Raw genomic sequence first — 22,301 nt, 5'->3', positions numbered from 1 at the left:
CCTTTTAGGAAAATTAAAATGCAAATTACAAACTGTGATAAAATATTTGCAAAATATCTGACAAAGAACTTGTATGCAGAACTTGTATGTAGACACTTAAAACTCAGTAACAGGAAGACAAATCACCCAATTTAGAAAATGGGCAAATAATTTGAACAGACACATCAGCAAAGACGATACATAGATGAAAATAGTCATATGAAGTCATTAGGAAAATGCAAATTAAAATTGCATCATGATACTACTATCAATCTCCTTTGGTTGTTGTTAGCTGCTGTCAAGCCCAGGTATACAGAGTAGAACTGCTTCATAGAGTTTTCAGCCAGGCTGTGACCCTTCGGAAGATCATCTGGTCTGTCTTTCCAGGCGCTTCTGGGTAGATTTGAACTACCAAACTTTTCAGCTAGCTTTTAATGATTTGTGCCACCCAGGTACTCCTGTAAACTCACTGCAAAGCCTGAGACTAAAAAGACTAACCATGCCAAGCATTGGCAAGAATGTGAGGTGTAATCTATACTGAACAACAAGGACTCTCTTATATTGCTGGTGGGAGTGAAAAATGGCACAACTGCTTTGGAAAATAGCATGACAGTCTATAAAATGTTAAACATGAAATCAGGCAGTGGCATACTAATGCCAGGTCATACCAACTCAAGAGAGTTAATTGTGCTCAGTTCTTCTCAACTTCTTGTCCAGTGATATCACGTTGGTAGTTTGAAATTAGCCATGGTGGGAATATTTTCACCATGGAAACTGGCAAATGTTATAACCAGAGTTTTTTTGGTTGATTAATTTTTTGGGGTGAGGGAAGGGTAGTTTCAGCACACCCTGGGACCCAGTCATTCTATTACTAGATATTTGCTTAACATAAATAAAAGCATTTATATCCTGACAAAGACTTATACATAAGTAGTCATATCAACTTTACTTATTATTGCTCCCACACTAGAAACAACACAGTATTCATCAACAAGTGAATGGATAAACAAATTGTAGATGTCTATACAATGGGATACTACTTTTTAATGAAAAAAGAAGTGATACAAGCAACAATATAGATGAACCTCAAAATGTTATTTCTGAATTAAAGAAACTAAACAGAAAGAGTACTTTGTTGTTCTTAGGTGCCTTCAAGTTGTTTCCAACTAATACCGACCCCATGCACAGCAGAATGAAACACCGCCTGATCCTGCACCAGCTCCATGATCCCTGCTATACTTAAGCCCATGGTCACAGTTACCTTGTCAATCCATCTCCTTGAAGGCCTTCCCCTCTTTCATCGACCCTCCACCTTACCAAGCATGACATCCTTCTCCAGGGAATAGTCCCTTTTGACAACACGACCAAAGTAGGTGAGACGAAGTCTGGTCATTTTTGCTTCCAAGGAGCATTCTGGCTGCACTTCCTCCGGGACAGATCTGTTAGTTCCTTTAGCATTCCATGGTACTTTCAGCATTCTTTGCCAGCACCACAACTCAAAAGCATCAACTCTTCTTCAGTCTTCCTTATTCATTGTCCAGCTCTCACATGCATATGAGGTAATTGAAAATATTATATAATTAATAATATTTATAATATTATATAATTGTGTCAGGTGCACCTTAGTCCTCAAGGAGACATCTTTGCTCCTCAGCAGTTGAAAGAGGTCCTTTGCAGCTGACTTGCCCAGTGCCGTACGTCGTCTAATGTCCTGACTGCTGCTTCCATTGGTGTCGATTGTAGAACCAAGCAATGTGAATTCTTTGACAACCTCAATCTTTTCTCCATTTATTGTGATGCTGCTTATAGGTGCAGTTGTGAGGATTTTCATTTTCTTTATTTTGAGATGTAACCCATACTGCAGACTGTATTCTTCAATCTTTATCAGTAAGTGCCTCAAGTCATCCTCACTTTCAGCAAGCAAAGTTGTGTCGTCAGCATATTGCAGGTTGTTAATGATTCTTCCTCCAATCCTGATGCCACATTTTTCTTCATGTAGTCCAGCTTCTCAGATTATTTGCTCGGCATATAGATTGAATAAGTATGGAGAAAGAATACAATCCTGACTCACTCCCTTTTTGATTTTAAACCATGCAGTGTCCCCTTGTTGTGTTTGAATGGCAGCCTCCTGGTCTATGTACAGGTTCCTCATGAGTACAATGAAGAGTTCTGGAATTCCCATTCTTCTCAATATTATCCACAATTTGTTATGATCCACACAATCAAATGCCTTTGCATAGTCAATAAAACACAAATAAACATCTTTCTGATATTCTTTGTCTTGAGCCAAGATCCATCTGACAGCAGCTATGATATCCCTTGTTGCACATCCTATTCTGAATCCAGCTTGCACCTCTGGAAGTTCTCTGTCAATATACTGCTGCAACCATTTTTGAATTATCTTCAGTAAGATTTTACTTGAGTGTGATATTAATGATATTGTTCGATAATTTCCACATTCTGTGGGATCACCTTTCTTTGGAATTGGTACATAAATGGATCTCTTCCAGTAAGTTGGCCAGGTAGCTGTCTTCCAAATCTCTTGGCATAACTAAGGGAGTGCTTCCAGTGGGACATCTATTTGCTGAAATATTTCAATGGGTATTCCATCAAATCCTGGAGCCTTGCTCTTCACCAATTCCTTCAGTGCAGCTTCGACTTCTTCCTTCAGTACCATCAGTTCTTGATCATATGCCACCTCCTGAAATGGATGATGATCTAGCAGTTCTTTTTGGTACAGTGACTGTATATTCCTTCCATCTTCTTTTGATGCTTCCTGCATTATTCAATATTTTGCCCATAGAATCTTTCAATATTGCAACTCGAGGCTTAAATTTTTCCTCAGTTCTTTCAGCTTGAGATATGCTGAGCATGTTCTTCCTTTTTGGTTTTCAAACTCCAAGTCTTTACACATTTCATTACAGTAATTGGCTTTGTCTGCTCGAGCTGCTCTTTGAAATCTTCTGTTTAGCTCTTTTATCTTGTCATTTCTTCCACTTGCTTTAGCCACTCTCCTCTCAAGGGCAGATTTCAGAGCCTCTTCTGTCATCCATTTTGGTCTTCTCTTCTTTTCTTGCCTTTTTAGTGACCTCTTGCTTTCTTCACAGATGATGTTCTTGATGTCTTCCCACAATTTTTCTGGTTTTCGGTCATTGGTGTTCAATGCATCAAATCTGTTCTATAGATGGTTTCTAACTTCAGGAGGGGTATATTCAAGATCATATTTTGGCTTCTGTGGACTTGTTCAAATTGTCTTTAGCTTCAAGTTGAACTTGCATATGAGCAGTTAATGGTCTGTTCCACAATCAGCTCCTGGTCTGGTTTTGGCTGAAGATATTGAACTTTTCCATTGTCTCTTGCCAGATGTAGTCAATCTGATTCCTGTGTGTGCCATCTGGCAAAGTCCACGTGTACAGCCACCACTTGTGTTGTTGAAAAAAGGTATTTGCAATGAATAAGTCATTGGTCTTGCAAAAAATTCTACCATGTAATATCTAGCATTATTTCTGTCACCAAGGCAAAATTTTCCAACTACTGGTGATTCTTCCTTGTTTCCAACTTTTGCATTCCAGTCACCAGTGATAATTAACACATCCTGATTGTCTGTTTGGTCAATTTCAGACTGCAGAAGTTGATAAAAATCTTCAATTTCATCATCTTTGGCTTTGGTGGTAGGTACATAAATCTGAATAATAGTCATATTAACTGGTCTTCCTTGTAGGTGTATGGATATTATCCCATCCCTGACAGCATTATACTTCAAGACAGATCTTGAAACATCCTTTGTGATGATGAATGCCATGCCATTTCTCTTTAAATTGTCATTCCTGGCATAGTAGATCATATGGTTGTCTGATTCTAAATGGCCAAAACCAGTCCATTTCAGCTCACTAATGCCTAGGATATCAATCTTTATGCTTTTCATTTCATTTTGACAACATTGAATTTTCCTAGATGTGCTTCTTAAATTCCATATTCTGATTATTAATGGATGTTTGCAGTTGTTTCTTCTCAATTTGAGTCATGCCACGTCAGCAAATGGAGGTCTCGAAAGCTTTACCTTATCCATATCAGTAAAGCTGGTTTTACTCTGATAATGCAGCTCTTTCCCAGTTGTGTTTTAAGAATCTTCTAACCTAAGTGACTCATCCTCCTCCTCTGTATTGGACAATGTTTGGGCTATTTATAAACTTGTGCAGTAATGTATCAGATAGTGTTTCTCTGCTATTCATAAGGTTTTCCCTGGCCAATTCTTTGAGAAGTGGATGGGCTCTTCCTTCTTCTTAGTCTGTCTCAGTCTGCAAGCAAGGCTGATACCTGTGTACCATGTGCACCCCGCTGGGTTTGAAACACCAGTGGCGCAGCAACACATCACCAAAGTAGGACAAACTGACAGACAAGTTTGTCTCCCTTAGCTGTTTGAAACGTGCCTTTACCTGGATCCCTGCTGCTGCCTCCTCACTCTGTCCTGGCCCCTCTGACCTTTTCTCCCATTTTCCCACCTTGCCACTTGCAGGGCATGGCCTGGGTTCCCTCCCCTTACCTGGATGCCTGCTGCTGCCTCCTTGCTCTCCTGGTCCCCCTGGCCTTTTTCTCTCCTTTCCCCCTTGTCGCTTGTGGGGTGTGGCCTAGGTTCCCTCTCTTTACCTGGATCCCTGCAGCTGACTCCTCCAAAAATAGTACATACAATATAATTCTATTTATGTAAAATCCTAGAAAATGACAATCTATAATGACAGAAACCACATGCATGGTTGCCTGGGAATTGGTATGTGTGACAGGAAAGTTCAGGATATATAGGGACACAAGGAAATTTTTTTGAATGATGAGTATTTTTATTATTTTGATTATGGTGGTGGATCTATTTATCTATCTTTCTGCCAAAATTTAACAAGCTGCGTGCTCTAAAAATGTGCAGTTTGTTGTATATCAATTATGCCTCAATGAACCTGGAAAAAAATAGATTAACATGACTACCTTCTGACCAGCAGGATGATGCAGTGTTTAGCTTAGCAATGATGAAAATGCATGTCAGATCAAAACCTCTGGTAACTCATGAGGGTTAATCTTGCAGCGTCTTAAATTTTCTACCATTGCATTTACACACACATTTCTTGTTCTCTAATTTTCCTTGATTTTAGGATAGTAACAAACAAGGAAATGGGATAAAGAAACAGCAAGAAGAGAGAAACAGAAAGTATAGGTGTAGCTCATGGACCCAGGACTTTGGGCTCTGAATGACAAGGACCTGACTGGAAGAATAGCTCCCCACTTTGTTTTGGAGCAACAAGAACTGAGACCAGGTCCTGTTAGGGCACACTGGATGATGTGGTACATTTGCCATAGAGCAGGGTGTGTAAGGATCTGGGAAATTCCTTTTTTTGCCCCTATTATCTCTTTCAGCATATAATGGTAGAAATCTACAATCCTGGCTTTGAAAATTGTCCCAGCCAGATGAAATTGTACTCAATTACTTACCATAAAGAAGACAACACTGGAATGGCTGCCAATTTCACTGAGAGAAAAAAAAGAGAGAGAGAGAGAGAGAGATTCCTTTTGGGATCATCTTGGGAAACTTTTGACCAATATCTCCCCTTACCTGGGAACTCATCTTCCAAGTTCCTTAGTTCAGTCTGCCCAGCTCTTAATCCTTACCTATCATTTCTCCTTGAAAAGACAATCCAGCCACATGATACACTAAAGTACTTTAGCACCCCATACACCCTCTGCTGTTTTGTATCTCTCTGCCTTTGCATATTTTGGGTCTTCTGCCTGATGGACCATTTACTTCTCACCACACATTACCTATTCCTACTCACATTTTTAAGACTCAACAATCCAAAATAGTGGCTGAGGGCTGAGATCAAGTCAAACTACCTACAGCCAAGATATTCAAAAACAAACAAACAACAAACAAAAAGCACAACATCAATAAAAAACTGGCTCTAAGCATCAAAAGACTGTCAAGCTTGGGTAAAATAGTAAGTTTTTGTTGGGATGCGCTATATGGTTTCAACTGTGTACACCAGTAACATCTAAGCATGCCTGTGAATGATGACCTCTACTCATCTGAACAACCTCTATGCATCTCTTAAGAATCACCTTCTCCTTGTAATTCTCTCTGCTTCCCCCAGGACCATAGAAAGTTGGCTCAAATGTCCTTCCTTGATGCTCTTGTAATGCTTTGCATATATGAATGTAATTAATTATTTTATGTCTGTCTCCTTCCCGACCTTGAGTTTCTGGAGGGTAGGCAACATGACTTCTCTATCCTTTGACCTCCAATGTCTACCATAAAGATTCTCTTTATCTGTTAATGGGCATGGGGTGGAAGAAAGGAGGGATGATCTCCATATAGACAGCCATGTGGTCTCCTGCTCTCTCTCCCTTCTACCTGGGTGGCAGAGACCCTGTACTCCCCCATTTTGCTCTCCTTGCCTTCCCTGGATCTAGAGGGCCCCAACCTCCCAGAGAGGGCTTGAATCCTTACTAAAAGATGTGTTTTCTGGAGAAGACCCTAATAATGAATTCCAACTCCTGGTGGGCCTTGGATGTGCAGGGCACAATGAGGTATCTCCCTGGGTCCAGCCATAGCTCTTGGCTCACTTCTTTCTCCATTTTAAATGTCACAGGTTGTTTCAGTGGAGTATTTTCCCAGAAGAACATGGGGGGCAGTCTCCTCTGGTCACTGTAGCACTGTGAATGAAGGAAGAAGAGTCCCAATTGAAGTGATCACCCTGAGTTTGTGGCCAGACCTGAGTGCCTTGGTCAGGAGCCAGGAATAAGTCTACTTTGACAAGCCAAATTTAATCTATCTCAGTAGAATATGGGAACAAGGGCTGAGGAGTGGTGGTGGGGAGAGGAGGGACAACAATACTTGGGGATGGCACTTCTGCTGGAATGCTATCAGGACTGACATTGTGTCAAAACAGCATTGTGTACAAAATGATGTGAAATATGCTATTGTACCTGTTATGACCACTTTGCAGCTGAGGATTTTGAGGCTCAGACAAGGTCGGTCATCTTCCCAAAGTCACCCAGTTAGTAAGCATCCCAGCCAAGACTGCAGTTGAGGACAGCTGAGTCCCAGTGCCCATGTTCTTTACACTACCTAATGCTGCTTCCTTGTACGTGATGCAAGTTCAATGTTATTAATATTTATAGTCAGTTATACAGATGGACCAGTAACCAGCTCCTTAGCTATATCGTGGAAGCTACATGCAGACAAACTGGATATTCTTATCATCTCATTAAAACAGTCTCAGAAAGGGATAAAGGAATTCAACAAGAGCTCAGAAGGCCTGAATCAGAGCTCTGATTCTGACATTGTCTTCGGCATGTGGCATGGGTTTTGTTTTCTTATTGATATTCATTCTCTCTCTCTCTCTTCCTTTCTCTTCTCCTCTTTCTACCTCCCTCTCTTTGTCCTCCTCCTTTCTTCTTCCCTGCCTTTTCTCTTTTCCTTTCTATCTGCATCCTATTTCCCTTGTCCTCTTTCTTGCTACCTCTCCTCTTTGCTCTCTCTCAGGGCTGTAGAGGAGGTAAGGTCCATACAGGGATATTCTCTCAGTTTATACACAACTCTAATAAAGACATTACCCATCTACATTAAAAAAAGAAAGAAAAAAACTTAGCAGATTCCATTCAGGGCTAGGAAACAAAATGCATCTCCTGATGAATCATACTTTCTTTCATCAGACAGTGAGAACTAGGGAATCATCCAGTTGACTCTGCCTTGGCTGCAAGCATTCTCAGAGTTAAACTTTATGGTTAGCCATAGTAGCTGCCTAGGTTGAATTTTTCTGGTGAAACCAACTGCTTATGAATCCTCCATTCATTTATTACTTTTCTCCTGCCTTTTTAATTTTGTAACTGGCTTACAGTTTTGCTCTGTTTACACTTTTTAGTGTTGGTTGACCTAAATTCTATTTAGAAGTAGGTATGATATAAATAACATTTTCCTTTTTAAATTAAGAGGCATTAGGAGCATTCATTGTTTCCATAAGAGAGGGGGGAAAAAAAAAACCCACCAAGGCCCAATGCAAAATAGTTTCTTTATAAATTGTTTTTACCCAATTCAATCCAACCAGAGAAAATAAAGTTTTTCACTCCTGTTATTCCTGGGAAACAAAATAATAGCTGCCAATCTTCTGAGACTGAGACGCCGCGTGCCTTCCTAACTAACCCCTCCAGTCTGTGCTGCAGCTGCAACACAGAGTTGCTACTCTCTCTCTCTGTCCACATTCCTGTCTCCTTTTCCCAAGTCTTTATCCCTTTTCCCAGGGAGGTGAAGGCATAGTCGCATAGTCTCTTGACATCCCAAATGTTACAGGCTTCTATTTTACAGCTTCATAACTTAGGCAAGGTTGTGATTTATCATCCTCCTTATGCTGTGACAGTCTTTAATATTAGCCCTAGGTATTTATGCAGGGATTTAATAAATTTGAAATGCATGTGCCAAGCCAGTCTCAGAGACCTCCCTACAGACACATAAGTATTTCTTGGAGTCCTTGGATAAAAAAGAATAGCAGATGTCCTTCCTGCTACACACACAGGCAGCTGGCATTATCATCAGACCTTTTTATAACTTCTTCCATAAGGCTGCTATAGCCAAACCACACCTCACAAGGGATTGGCCAGGTGTAACATCACCCCAAACCATGGCTAGTGGGTCAAGGTTGGAACTCACCTCGTGCATCTGAAAAATAAGAAAAGAGAGAGTGTATTAAGCAAGGAATCTGGATCTTTCACAAACTCAAATCCTACCAGAAGGTGATATATAAGATTCCATCCGGATGCAGTAACCCCTCCCATGAGTTCTGTTATTCTGATCAGTGCTTTTCTAACATAACATCTGAAATTCTGGAAAAGGGTGAGGGAAGGACCCGTTAGCTTCTTGGGAGAGGAAAAGGAAACTAACATTGATTAGGTATCAATGAAATGTCAGGCCCACCACCCATCTATCTTTCATACTGTGGTGACTTGCATGTTGCTGTGATGCTGGAAGCTATGGCACCAGTACTTCAAATACCAACAGAGTCACCCATAATGGACAGGTTTCAGTGGAGCTTCCAGACTAAGACAGACTAGGAAGAATGATGTGGTGGTCCATTTCTCAAAAAAATGGCAACTGAAAACTTAATGAATAGCAGTGAAACATTGTCTGATATGCTGCCAGAAGATGAGCCATTCAGGTTGGGAGGCATTCAAAATATGAGTGGGTAAGAGCTCAAAGTAGCAGTCCCCTTCTAAGTAGAATCAATCCTAATGACATGAATGGAGTAGAGTTATTGGGACCTTAATTTACTGATGTGGCAGTACTCAAAATGAGAAAATAAATAAATAAATGCAATGTTAGTAGTTGGAACATGGAATATATGAAGCATGAAAGTAAGAAGATTAGAAGCTGAAAAAAAAAAAATGAAATGGAATGCAAAAAGATCAATATCCTAGGCATAACGAGCTAAAATGGACTGGTATTAGAATTGTAAAGGAATAACATCACATTCTTTGTTAAAAAGAACACTTCAAGATCTGTCCTGAAGTACAATGTTGTCAATGATAGGATAATACCCATATACCTACAGGGAAGACCACTCAATACTACTATTATTCAAATTTACACACCAACCACTAAAACCAAAGATGAAGAAATTGAAGAATTTTACCAAATTCTGCAGTATAAAATTGACCAAACATGCTATTAAGATGTATTGATAATTACTGGTGATTGGAATGCAAAAGTTGGAAACAAAGAAGCAGCATTGGTAGTTGGAAAATATGGTCTTGGTGATAGAAATGACATTAAAGATTGCATGATAGAATTTGGCAAAATGAATACCTATTCACCACAAATACCTTTTCTCAACAACATAAATGGACCTTTTGATTTCCTGTGAATACACAGGAATCAAATGGACTATATTTGTGGAAGAGATGAAGGAGAAGCTCAATACCATCAGTCAGAACAAGGTCAGGGGCTGACTGTGGGTCAGACCATCAATTCCTCCTGTGTAAGTACAAACCAAACCAAACCAAACTCACTGCATTTATCGAGTTAACTCTGACTCATACGACCCCTCCTTGGGTTTCTGAGGCAGTATCTCTACAGAAATAGATTGCCCAACCTTCCTTCCGAGGAGTGGCTAGTGGGTTTGAACCACCAGCCTTCTGGTTAGCAGTCATATGGCTTAGGCACTATGCCATCAGAGCTTAAAACAAGTCCATGAGAGCCAAAATATAACCTTGAGTATCTCTCACCTGAATTTAGAGACCATCTGAAGAATAGATCTGAGACATTGAATACCAGTGATGAAAGACATGACTAGTTGTGGGATGACATCAAGAACATCATACATGAAGAATGCAAAAGGTCATTAAAAAAAGACAAGAAAGAACAGATCAAAATGGATGTCAGAAGAGATTCTGAAACTTGCTCTTGAACATAGTGTAGCTAAAGTAAAAGAAGAAATGATGAGATAAATGAGCTGAACAGAGATTTCAAGGGGAGTCTCAAGAAGACAAAGTAAACTACTATAATGAAATGTGCAAAGACCTGGAGTTAGAAAATCAAAGGGGAAGAACACACTTGACATTTTTCAAACTGAATAAACTGAAGAAAAAAAATCAAGCCTTGAGTTGCAATATTGAAGGATTCTATGGGCAAAATATTGAACAATTCAGGAAGCATCAAAAGAAGATAGATGGAATATACAGAGTCACTGCACCAAAAAGAATTGGCCAATGTTCAAGCATTTCAGGGGGTAGCACATGATCAAGAACCAATGGTATTGAAGGAAGAAGTCCAAGCTGGCTGACAAAATTGGCAAAAGGCTAGGTTCCAGGAATTGACGGAGTATCCATTGAGATGTTTCCAAAGTTGCAGAGCTAGAGGCACTCAATCATTTATGCCAAGAAGTTTGGAAGACAGTCATAGTTAAGCCCATTCCAAAGACAGATGATCCAACATAAAGCAGAAATTGTCAAATGGTATCATAAATATCAAATGAAAGTAAAATTTTGTTTAAGACAATTGAAAAACAGTTGCAGCAGCATATTGACATGGAAAAGCCACAAATTCAAGCCAGATTCAGAAAAGGACATGGGATGAAGGATATCATTGCTGATGTCAGATGAATTTTGGCTGAAAGCAAAGAACACCAGAAAGATATTTACATGTATTTTATTGACTATATAAAGACATTTGACTGTGTGTATCATAACAAATTATGGATAACATTGCAAAGAATAAGAATCCCAGAACACTTAATTGTGCTCTTGAGGAAACTTTGTACATAGACAAAGAGGTAGTTGTTCACGCAAAACAAGGGGATCTTACATGGTTTAAAATCAGGAAAGGTATACATTAGGGTTGTATCATTTCAGCATACTTATTCAATCTGTATGCTAAGCAAATAATCTGAGAAGATGGATTATATGAAGAAGAACATGGGGTCAGGATTGGAGGAAGACTCATTAACAACCTGCAATGTACACATGACATAACTTTGCTTGCTGGAGGTGAAGAAGACTTGCAGCACTTACTGATGAAGATCAGAGACAACAGCTTCCAGTATGGATTACACCCCAAAATAAACAAAACAAAAATCCTCACAACTGGACCAATAAGCAACATGGAGAAAAGATTTAAGTTGTCAAGTATTTCAATCTAGTTGGATCCACAATCAACACCCTAGAAACAGAAGTCAGGACATCAAATGACATATTGCACTGGGCAAATCTGCTGCAAAAGATCCATTTAAAGTGTTAAAGAGGAAAGATGTCACTTTGAAGACTAAGGTGTGCCTGACCCAAGCCATTGTAGTTTCAATATCCTCATATGCATGTGAAAGCTGGACAATGAATAAGGAAGGTGGAAGTAAAATTGATGCATTTGAATTGTGGTCTTGGTGAAAATATTGAAAATAACTTAGACTGCCAGATGAATGAACAAAACTTGTCTTGGAAGAGGTATAGCCAAAATACTCCTTAGAAGCAAGAATGGCCAGACTTTGTCTCATGTACTCTGGACTCATGTACTCAGTCCCTGGAGAAGGATATCAGGCTTGGTAAAGTAGAGGGCCAGTGAAAAAGGAGAACACCCTCAAGGAGATGGATTGACACAGTGACTGCACTTGTGGGCTCAAAGCATAGCAAAGATTGTGAGGATGGAGTGGGTCCAGGAAGTGTTTCATTCTATTGTGCATGGGGTTGCTATGAGCTGGAACCAACCTGATGGTATGTAACAGCAACAACATGTGCCAGACACAAAGATGAACACTCCAACGTGATCCTTTTATTCTAAACTTTGTATAAATATTATGGTCTCCATTGCACAAATGGGGGAACTGACATACAAGGGCAAAGAGGTGACTTGTTCTAGATCATGTATCACAAGGGGTAGAGCCTGAATTCAAACCCAGGTTTGTGTACAGAGATGGATGATAAAGAGGACAGGAAAGAAAAAGAAGCGATGAGCTGGACTTCCAGTGAGATAGTGGAATAGGCAGACAAGCTATTCAGACCCTCTGTAAAAAAGAAATGAGAAACCAACTGAAACAGATAGATACAGCAGATAATCCTGGAGTTCTGAGCTTTAAAGGGAAGGATAAAGAAGTGGATTAAATATCAACTAGAAGAAGAACCTGAATGAAAACAGCAAATAAGGAGACAAAAAGAGTTGCAGACTACCAGCTGTCCTGATGACATGGCCAATTCGAATATTTACAAGTGGTGTTCCCATCCAGGTAACAACCTAAGAGTAGGCTCTGTTTGCAGAGGGCAGCATTAGTAACCATACTGGAGGCTAACAACTAGAAAGGTGCAATACTCCCTTTGTGACTCTTGTACCCCACAGTTTCTTGGTAAAGGGAAGTATGGCTATCCGCCACCTCCACCCACCTTCTGGACCAGTAGAAATGCCATTCTGGTCTGGGCACCCTGACAGGGCCCAGGTGCCCTTCCCCCCACCCCCAGTTTTGTTTTTGTTTGTTTTAAAATTATTCTTTCTCTTTCTCCTTTCGTCCTTTATTTTAATTTTTTCTCTTTTCCTTCTCTAGTTCTTGTCCCCCCCCCCCCTTTTGCTGGTTCCCATCTTTTCTCTTTATTTCTCTTTTTGTTCTTCCCATATATTTTTTTTTTTTTTTTTTTTGCTTTTTTCTTAATTATTCTTTTTCTCTTGCTCTTTCTTCTTATTCCCTCCTACCACAGATATTGTGGGTGTTTTTCTCTTTGTCTTTTAATTTTTTTTTGTTAATTTTTCTTTTTCATTTATTGCTTTTGTGATTGTTGCTGTTTTATTATGCAGTTTGTGTTTATTGTTCCCCTGTATTTATTTATTATTATTCTTTTTCATTTTTTGTCTAACCAGGTGGGAGACAGATAGCATGCACACATGACCCAACTCTACACACACCTTCTCCATTGGATGAGGGCCACCACACATTTCTACACCAAATGATCAATGATAACAGCCAATACCAGCCCAACTCACTCTCAACTGCTCTTCATGAACAGCTAACAGAGATCTGTGAATACACTCTCATTCTCTTATCACACCAACCAGGAGGCAGATGGTGAATACCTAAGTGAAGCCAACTAACAAATAGAGGATCACAGTAACCCTGCTGACACAAATACATCAAAGCAAAATAAAGAAAAAAGAAAACAACCCTTGGTGAATCACACCAACATACAACCACCAATTAAATATAAATACAATTGCATCACAATGTCTCAGAGACAACTGACCATCCCAGTCCACACAAAACAAGATAAAGTAGTCCAAACAAGAGACCAAGATGCAGACCTAGAAAACTTCCCTAAGGAAGAAGTGGCATTGAAATTGCCTAATAGGGAATTCAAAAGAATTATATTTAGTTACCTTCAATAGATTAAGAGACAGACTGAGGAAAACACTGACAAAATTAAGGAAAACACAGACAAAACTCTAGAATAGTTTAGGAAAATAAGAACAGAGAGACAAAATAAACACAAAATTAGAAACCATACAAAAACAACAAATAGGAATCCAGAAGATTCATACTAAGATTTCAGAAATAGATAACACATTGAATAGGCAAAGGAATAGAATCAATTCAATAGAGACAGAATTAGTGAAATTTAAGACAAATATCTCAACACTATTTTGTTAAGGGACAAATCAGGAAAAAAAAAATCAAAACAAATGAAGAAAGCCTAAGATTCATGTGGAATACCATCAAGAAAAAGAAATCATTTGTAATCAGAATTCCAGAATAGGAGACAAATGTAACCACAGAGAAAATTGCTAAATATTTGTTGGAAGAGAATTTTCCTAATATGAGAAAAACAGGAAAATATCCATCCATTCAAGAAGTTCAATGAACACCAAATAGGAAACATCCCAAAAGAAAAGTACTGAGACATATCATTATCAAACTCACCAAACCAAAGACAAAGAAAGAATCCTGAAAGCAGCATGGGAAAAGTGAAGCTACCTACAAAGGGTAACAAATAAGACTAAGCTCGGAGTTCTCGGCAGAAACCATGTAGGTGAGAAGGCAATGGGATGATATATATCAAACACTGAAAGAAAAAAATGTTAATGAAGAATTATGTACCTAGCAAAATTGTCCCTCAAATATGATGGTGAAATTAGGATATTTCCATATAAACAGAAATTAAGGGAATTTATTAAAACCAGACCTACCTTACAAGATATGCTTTGGACAAAATCAGACAACAACCAACAATTAACCCACATGAGTACATAACCCAGAAACCAATGCAGTTATAGAAATATCCAAAGTAAAATAAGTTTACAAGACTATAAACGGAACTAGAGACATCAGTTGGTATAAATGAGGACAACTGCAAAGCAAAATAAGGGAATAAATAGTGTAGGCACAGAACTTCCAAATGGAGAGGAAGTCACTACAATTGCAACACAGACCACACTGTTCCAAACTTGGGAAGAAAATAAGAAATCACAGAGTAACCTCAAAGAAAAATAGCAAACATTTGCATCAAAATAAAAAGAGGAGAGGCACAAATATAGCAAATACTAACACAACCGCATTGAAGGAAATGAAAACAAAATTCATGAGCAAAATAAGCTTAGCACAGAAAATTATATGGAACAAAGAAATCAGCAATACCATGAAACAACACATAACAAAATGACAGTAATAAATTCATACTTGTTGATAATTACACTGAATGCAAATAGATTAAATGCACCACCCAAGAGACAAGAGAGTGGCAGACTGGATAAGAAAACATGACCCATCAATAAGGTCAAATTGGTTGATTGTATTGTTTAATTCTTCTGTGTCTTTGTTGAGTTTCTTTCCAGTTGTTCTGTCTTTCATTAAAAATGGTGTATTGAAGTCTCCTACTATTATTGTGGAGTCATCTATTTGTCTTTTAAATTCTATTAAAGTCTGATTTCTGTATTTTGAGGCTCTTTTATTGGGTGCATAGATATTTATTATGGTTATGTCCACTTGTTCAAGTGATCTTTTAATCATTACGTAACATCCTTCTTTGTCTTTTATGGTGGTTTTTGTGCTAAAGTCTATTTCATCAAAAATTAATATAGCCACAACTGCTCTTTTGTGTATTTGTGCTTGTGTGTGTGTGCATGTGCTTTGGGTACAAATTTATATACAAAACTTGTTTTACATTCAACAGTTCATGCACATCTGATTTCATTGCCTTGATTGCCATCCCCAACTGTAAGAAATTCTCCTCTCCTCTCCTCCCTGTGACCACCCCCTCCCTGTGCCCCTTTCATCCATGCAATCCTGTCTGTCCAGCCTTCCCTCTATGTGAATTTTTAATGAAAGATAGAACAACTGGAAAGAAACTCAACAAAGACACAGAAGAATTAAACAATACAATCAACCAATTTGAACTTATAGACAACTACTGAGCACTTCACCAAATAACAGTCCAATATACATTCTTATCCAGCACACATGGCACATTCTCCAGGATAGACCATATGGTAGATCACCAAAAAAACCTCAATAAACTTAAAAACACTGAAATACTGCAAAGCATCTTTTCAGATCATAATGTTATAAAATTAGAAACAACAACAAGAAGATCAATGGAAAAAGAGTGAACACATGGAAACTGAATAACACCTTCCTTAAAAACTACAGGGTAATAGAGGAAGTGAAAAAGGAAATTAAAAAATTCCTAGACTCAAACGAGCTCTGGTAGTGTAGTGCCTAAGGCACTTGACTGCTAACCAGAAGGCTGGTGGTTCAAACCCACCAACCACTCCTCGGGAGGAAGGTTGAGCAATCTACTTCCATAGTGATACTGCCTCGGAAACCCAAGGAGGGGTCACTATGAGTCAGGCCCTACTTGATGGCACATAACAACAACAACAGAATCAAACGAGAATGAAAACATAACATTACAAAATCTTTGGGACACAGCAAAACCAGTGATCTAAGAGCAATTTATAGCAATAAATGTACACATCGAAAAAGAGGAAAGAGCCAAAATCAACACCTTAACCCAACATCTCTAACAATTAGAAAAAGGGCAGTAAAAAAAAAAAAAAAGCCTATAGTCATCAGACGAAAAGAGATAATAAAGATTTGAGCAGAAATCAATGAAACAGAAAATAGAAGGCAATACAAAAATCAACAAGACTAAAATTTGGTTCTTTGAGAAGATTAATAAAATCGACAAACCAGTGGCAAACTTAATAAAGGAAAAGAAGGAGAAGATGCAAATAGCATGAATAAATTAATGGAACGGGCAACATCACAACAGAACCAACCAAAATAAAAAGGATAATATAAGGGTACTATGAAGAACTGTACTCCAACAAATTTGAAAACCTAGAAGAAATGGGCAGATTTCTAGAAACACATTACTTACCTATACTAACACAGACAGAGGTAGAAAATTTTAATAAATACATAACAAAAGAAGAAATTGAACAGGTCATAAAAAAATTACCAACAAAAAAAGTGCTAGCCCAGACTTTTTCACTGGAGAATTCTACTAACATTCAGAGAAAAGCTGACACCAATCTTATTCTAGCTATTCCAGAACATAGAAATGGATGGAATCCTCCCAAATTCATTTTATGAAGCAAGCATAACCCTGATACCAAAACCAGACAAAGACACCCCTAAAAGGGAAAACTACAGATCAATATCCCTCATGGATATAGATGCAAAAATCTTCAACAAAATCCAACAACATATCAAAAAACAATGCATTATGACCAAGTGGGATTCATATCAGGTATAAAAACAATCAGTGCAACCCATCATATAAGTAAAATAAAGGAAAAGAAACAAATGATCATATCAATTGATGCAGATAAAGCATTTGGTCTTTTTCATGATTTTGAGTTGTTTGTTCCACAAAAACAGCATAGGGTGAACATTTACACCAGGTAAATACACTCCTTAGAACAATCAACCATGGGAGATTAGAAGGGTAATATATGCACAGGGAGATAGCTCAGAGGACAGGAATGCAAGGGAATGAAGGACACAGCAAAAAGGTAGCCACAAGGAGGAAGTGGGAGGAGGGTTGTTGCATTGTGGTGATTGCAATCAACGTCATGAAACAAAATGTGTATGAATAGATGTATGGCAAATGAATTTGCTCTGTAAACTTTGACCCAAATCACAATAAAAAAAAAAAAATTAAAAGAAAGAAATGATGAGCTGTAGGAGACACCTGTGCTGGACCCTGTACCCCACAGGGTCCTAGAAGCCCACCTACCCTGAAGAGGTAGAAGCCAATGGCGAGGTGAGGCTTCCAGTTGCGGTGTCTGTGCCTGGGCTTCTGCAGCAGAGATACCAGCACATTGCAGGGATGCAAGGAGCCCTCTCTTGACTCAGGCTTCCAGACAGACAGCAGGAACTGCGGGTTCTTCCAAAATGTGCCTGGGACTGAATACAGGAAGTTGATAATAGGTTCCTGGTCCAGCTCACCAAATCACTAAAAGGTGACAGTCCAAGGACACACCCCTAGTATTCACACCCTGACACCTCCTCAACCTCAGCTCTGCCCACCCTCTCTCATAATTCTGTTCCTTCCGCATACCACACTCTTCATCTCATGTTCTACTCATTGACTGGGAGGTATTCTCATCCCTGTCACCCATTACTGGCACAATGCTTGCCACAGAGTGCATGCTCTATAAGTATTTGCTGAACATTATACTAACTAACTTATGTGCTCTTGATCCCAGAGGGATTTGTATTCTAGCAGCAGCTCCAGTCTTTGGGGAAAATACTTTGGTGGGAGGGGGAAGCCACAGCTAAGGCTTCCAAGGCTCACTGAGATCATATCCCACAGGTCTTTTCTTCCAAAGAGATCACTCCATTTCTCCATCATGGAGGAAGTAACAAAGTAACCAAGCCTATCCATTTTGAGAATTTAGACATGTTTGTTTCTTTTAACTTAGATATGCTGTGTTTTGTTTCCCTACTAAGTACCAGGAAAGAGGGGCCTGATAAATATATTTACTATTTCAATCTTGCCATTAAAGGGTGGTTTCTTCAGCATATCAATGGCCTTATCCTAAAATCTAAAATCCAAATAAACCAAACCCCTTTTTTGTCGAGTCAATTCAGACTCATGGAGACCAAGAAAGGTTTAACCCACCTTTTCACTATGCATGCAAGACTTCTGTTAGTCAAAAAGGGCCCTTTGTGCTGATTAGGAAGAGGTGCTCCTCTGGAAAGATGCACCTCAACAGGCTGACAGATTGACTGAGAGGACTTTGTGAAAATTAGGGGAAAAAGTACCAAGTGGACACAGTGCAGCTTACAGAGCTCACTGGCTCGTCAGCCTGATGTTCTGTGCAGGGTGTGAACTGCACAGACATGTGTAGTGGGTCTTCCCAAACCCTATCCTTGTTTGGAAGTGCTCCCATTTTAGACTTCAGATGCCCTGCCTCCTGTGTACAAGCTTACCTTGGGAAGACTTCAGTCTGCCACCAGCTGTGCTCCCCTTGACCCATCTCCCCTCCCGTATGGTGTATGTCCATCTCTTGCCAGTCTCCTGATTCAATAGGCCTGGAGTTAGTTTACAGATGACCAGAAGCACAAAATGTGCTTTAAAGTCCTGCAGTGTCATCCTGTGGGGAGAAAGAGAGTTCAATACAAAAGACAATGAGATGTAACCTAGTCATCAGAACCAAAGTGAGGTAGTGAAACCTGCAGGGGAAATCTCCGCCCTGACCCAGACCAAGGCTCTCCTCCTGCATGCTCTGGTAGAGAGCTGAGCTGGCCTCAGAAACATGGTAGTGGGGCTAGACCAGAGTGAGGAGTGAGGGTCCATCAAGGGGAAGTACTATTACTGATAAATCCTATTTTCTGGGTGCAAACAACTTACTACAGTGGCTGCTTAATGGAAAAGTTCTTGTTTTGTGGATCCCAGTGATAACAGCTGAATTGTGGAGCTCATAACTAGTCAATTTGTTTAAGTCGCACAAATCCATTCTTAATTATTAATTGATAAAATTTTGACCACTATTTGCTAACTCTGTGACCTAAAGTGTGTTATTTAAATTATTTCATGTTCCTTTTTCTTATTTGTAAAGTGGAATAATAGTTTCTGCAGGGCTCTGATTTCAGTGAAAAAACAAGAAAACCAAACTCACTGCTGTCGAATTGATTGGACTCATAGCTACCCCTCCCGTTGGGTTTCCAAGGTAGTATCTCTACAGAAGTAGATTGCCCAATCTTCCTTCCGAGACCCACCAGCCTTCTGGTTAGCAGTCAAGTGTCTTAGGCATTACGCCACCAGTGCTCTCATGTTCAGTGAAAGACCTTCAAAAAAGAGAGGGTCACAGCAGTCTGAACTGGATGGGTAATGGAGATCAGGAGGTTGTGGTAGGAAGAGTTGCAGTAAATGCTTATATGTGTGATGTAGAATATTTAAAAGGACAAATGATGAAAAGCAGAGGTAAAGGGGAATAAGTGGGCCTCATGTCAGACACCAAAAGATTCTATCAGTTCAGAAAGTCTTGATGTACATCCAGAAAATGGGGTGAGTAGGTGTGAAGTGCATGGAGGTAGTGTTACTCTGCTGAAGAGGATCATATGTCACGGGGCTTATAGTTTGGCAAGAGTTTTTAGTCACTTCATTCCTCATCTCCTTTTTAGGGCAGGAGAAGCAAAACCCTGGGATGAATGTATGGAGCAAGAGAGAAGAGTGGAGGCTAGAGAGGAGGAGCAGGCCACCCTCCCAAGACCTGCTCATGGACCAGGATTCATGCCCATAAGTTCAATAGCAATGAATGCTGCACTCATCACTGAAGCTGACAGTGCGCTTATGGGGCTATTTCCCCTGCTGCACTGTCATCTCCTAAAGGGTAGAGATTGTGTCTGATTGATCTCTGTACATCAGTCACCTGCCATACAAGAAGCACCCAATAAATGTCTGATGGATCAATGTCTAAATGTAAGCCAGAGCCTTTGTCCTAAATCCCCAAGTCAAGTACCAGAATTCTCCATCATCATCTTTCCTCAGCAGCAGAATCTTCTCTTTGGGACAGAGCAGCTCCCATGTACTTGAGCTGAAAACAGAAAGATGTTTCCATGTGAAAAGATTTGTGGGTGCCATGCTAGAAATTCTTTAGTAAATACTTTATAGTGCCATTATTTGTCATGATTCTCACACTGCTTTGCAGACAATAAAACCTCACACTCAATATTGTGAAATCAATGAATTGTATTAATTGTGTACTTACTATAAGCCAAATACTGGATTAGGTTCTTGATATGTTTTGTTTCATTTAAGGATAACAATAACCATGCAAGGTAAGGATTTTTGTCTCCCATTTTAGAGATTAGAAAATTGAGGTTAAGCTAGAGATTAAGTCACTTGCTTAAAGTTATTAAAAGTCAGACCTAGCATTTAAACCTATGTTGGCATTGTTTGTTTTCCAAATTCATCATTTTGGACTTCTACTTCTAGCCTTAAAGGAATAAGGTTATCCTTTGTCACCCTCCACCTTAAAAAAACCAAAAACAAAAAGCAAATTAAAAAAAATGGAATAACCTAGAAACAACTATTTTCAGACATTGGACAGCAGGCAGCATAGGACTGTGATTCTGAGACGAGGGAAACAAATGAGATGAACCCTAACGCTGCCTAGACTTTCTGCTTAAAGACAATTCCCTAGACAATGATCCAAGATTGTTGTGTGCTATTGAGTCAATTCTGACTCATATGACCCTGTAGGACAGAGTAGAACTGCCCAGTAGGGTTCCAAGGCTATAATTTTTACAGAAACAGACTGCCACATCTTTATACCTCAAAGCAGCAACTACTGACTTTTCTGTTAACAGTCAAGTGCTTAGCCACTCTGTCACTAGTCAAAACAGCCTAATAGTCTTGCTGAGTTGAGGAGACAGTGCCTGAAGTTTAGGGAGGCCAGAAGCCTCTAGAATTTGCTGGTCAGACTCCCTGATATGAGGTGATGATACAAAGAAAGAGCTCCAGAAATCTGTGTAGGTATTCCCTTGAGTTCAGCTAAGGTCAAGTTTGTACACACATAAAGGGAAAACCCACATTACGGACAAGAATAACTTCCTTACAAAGAACAATTTCCTGGAAACCGTAACCAGCACAGTTCTCAGAGCTCATATAGGGCCAGAAATCATTTGATTCCCTGCCAATCAGAGTTAAGAATTCTTATTGAATACATGGGACCTTCAGCAAAAATCTCAGAGGGGCCAACCCTTAATGTTGTTGTTGTTATTTGTCATCGAGTCGGCCCCGACTCATAGCGACCCCTCCTTGGGTTTCTGAGGCAGTATCACTACGGAAGTAGGAATGCCCAACCTTCCTTCTGAGGAGTGGCTGGTGGGTTTGAACCGCCAGCCTTCTGGTTAGCAGTCAAGTGCCTTAGGCACTAGTGGAGCAAAATTAGCTCTAGAGTAAAGCTGTCCTCTGTTGTTAGATGTTGTTGTTAGGTGCCGTCAAGTCATTTCTGACTCAGCGACCACATACACAGCAGAACGAAACACTGCAAAATCCCGTGCCAGCTCCACGATCCCTGCTATACTTGAGCCCATCATCACAGCCACCGTTTCAATGCATCTCATTGAAGGCCTCCCCCTCTTTCGTCGACCCTTTACCCTACGAAGCATGACATCCTTCTCCAAGGAATTGTTCCTTCTGACAACATGACCAAAATAGGTGAGACGAAGTCTGGCCATTCTCACTTCCAAGGAGCATTTCGGGTGCACTTTCTCCAGGACAGATCTATTAGTTCTTTTAACAGTCCATGGTACTTTCAGCATTCTTCGCCAGCACCACAACTCAAAAGCATCAACTCTTCTTTG

General features: G+C 39.6%; 1 protein-coding gene across 1 annotated transcript in view; it reads right to left on the bottom strand.

Annotated features, from left to right (window-relative positions):
* The window catches only part of CAPN14 (calpain 14), a 74,766-nt gene that overhangs the window by 27,116 nt on the left and 25,349 nt on the right, over positions 1-22,301 (bottom strand). The window contains exons 10-15 of the mRNA XM_007938893.1: positions 20,453-20,527; positions 18,921-19,084; positions 17,718-17,885; positions 9,506-9,518; positions 6,470-6,667; positions 5,458-5,494 (exon numbers count right to left, since the gene is read on the bottom strand). Coding sequence (XP_007937084.1) covers positions 5,458-5,494; positions 6,470-6,667; positions 9,506-9,518; positions 17,718-17,885; positions 18,921-19,084; positions 20,453-20,527 — 655 coding nt within the window. The remainder of the gene's footprint in view (positions 1-5,457; positions 5,495-6,469; positions 6,668-9,505; positions 9,519-17,717; positions 17,886-18,920; positions 19,085-20,452; positions 20,528-22,301) is intronic.

Source organism: Orycteropus afer, unplaced genomic scaffold (genome assembly GCF_000298275.1).
Source record: "Orycteropus afer afer isolate SDZICR_OR568_19922 unplaced genomic scaffold, OryAfe1.0 scaffold00054, whole genome shotgun sequence".
In the NCBI taxonomy this organism is placed as follows: domain Eukaryota; kingdom Metazoa; phylum Chordata; class Mammalia; order Tubulidentata; family Orycteropodidae; genus Orycteropus; species Orycteropus afer.
The sequence above is the reverse complement of the archived record's forward strand: the minus strand, read 5'-3'. Positions and strand labels throughout refer to the sequence as shown.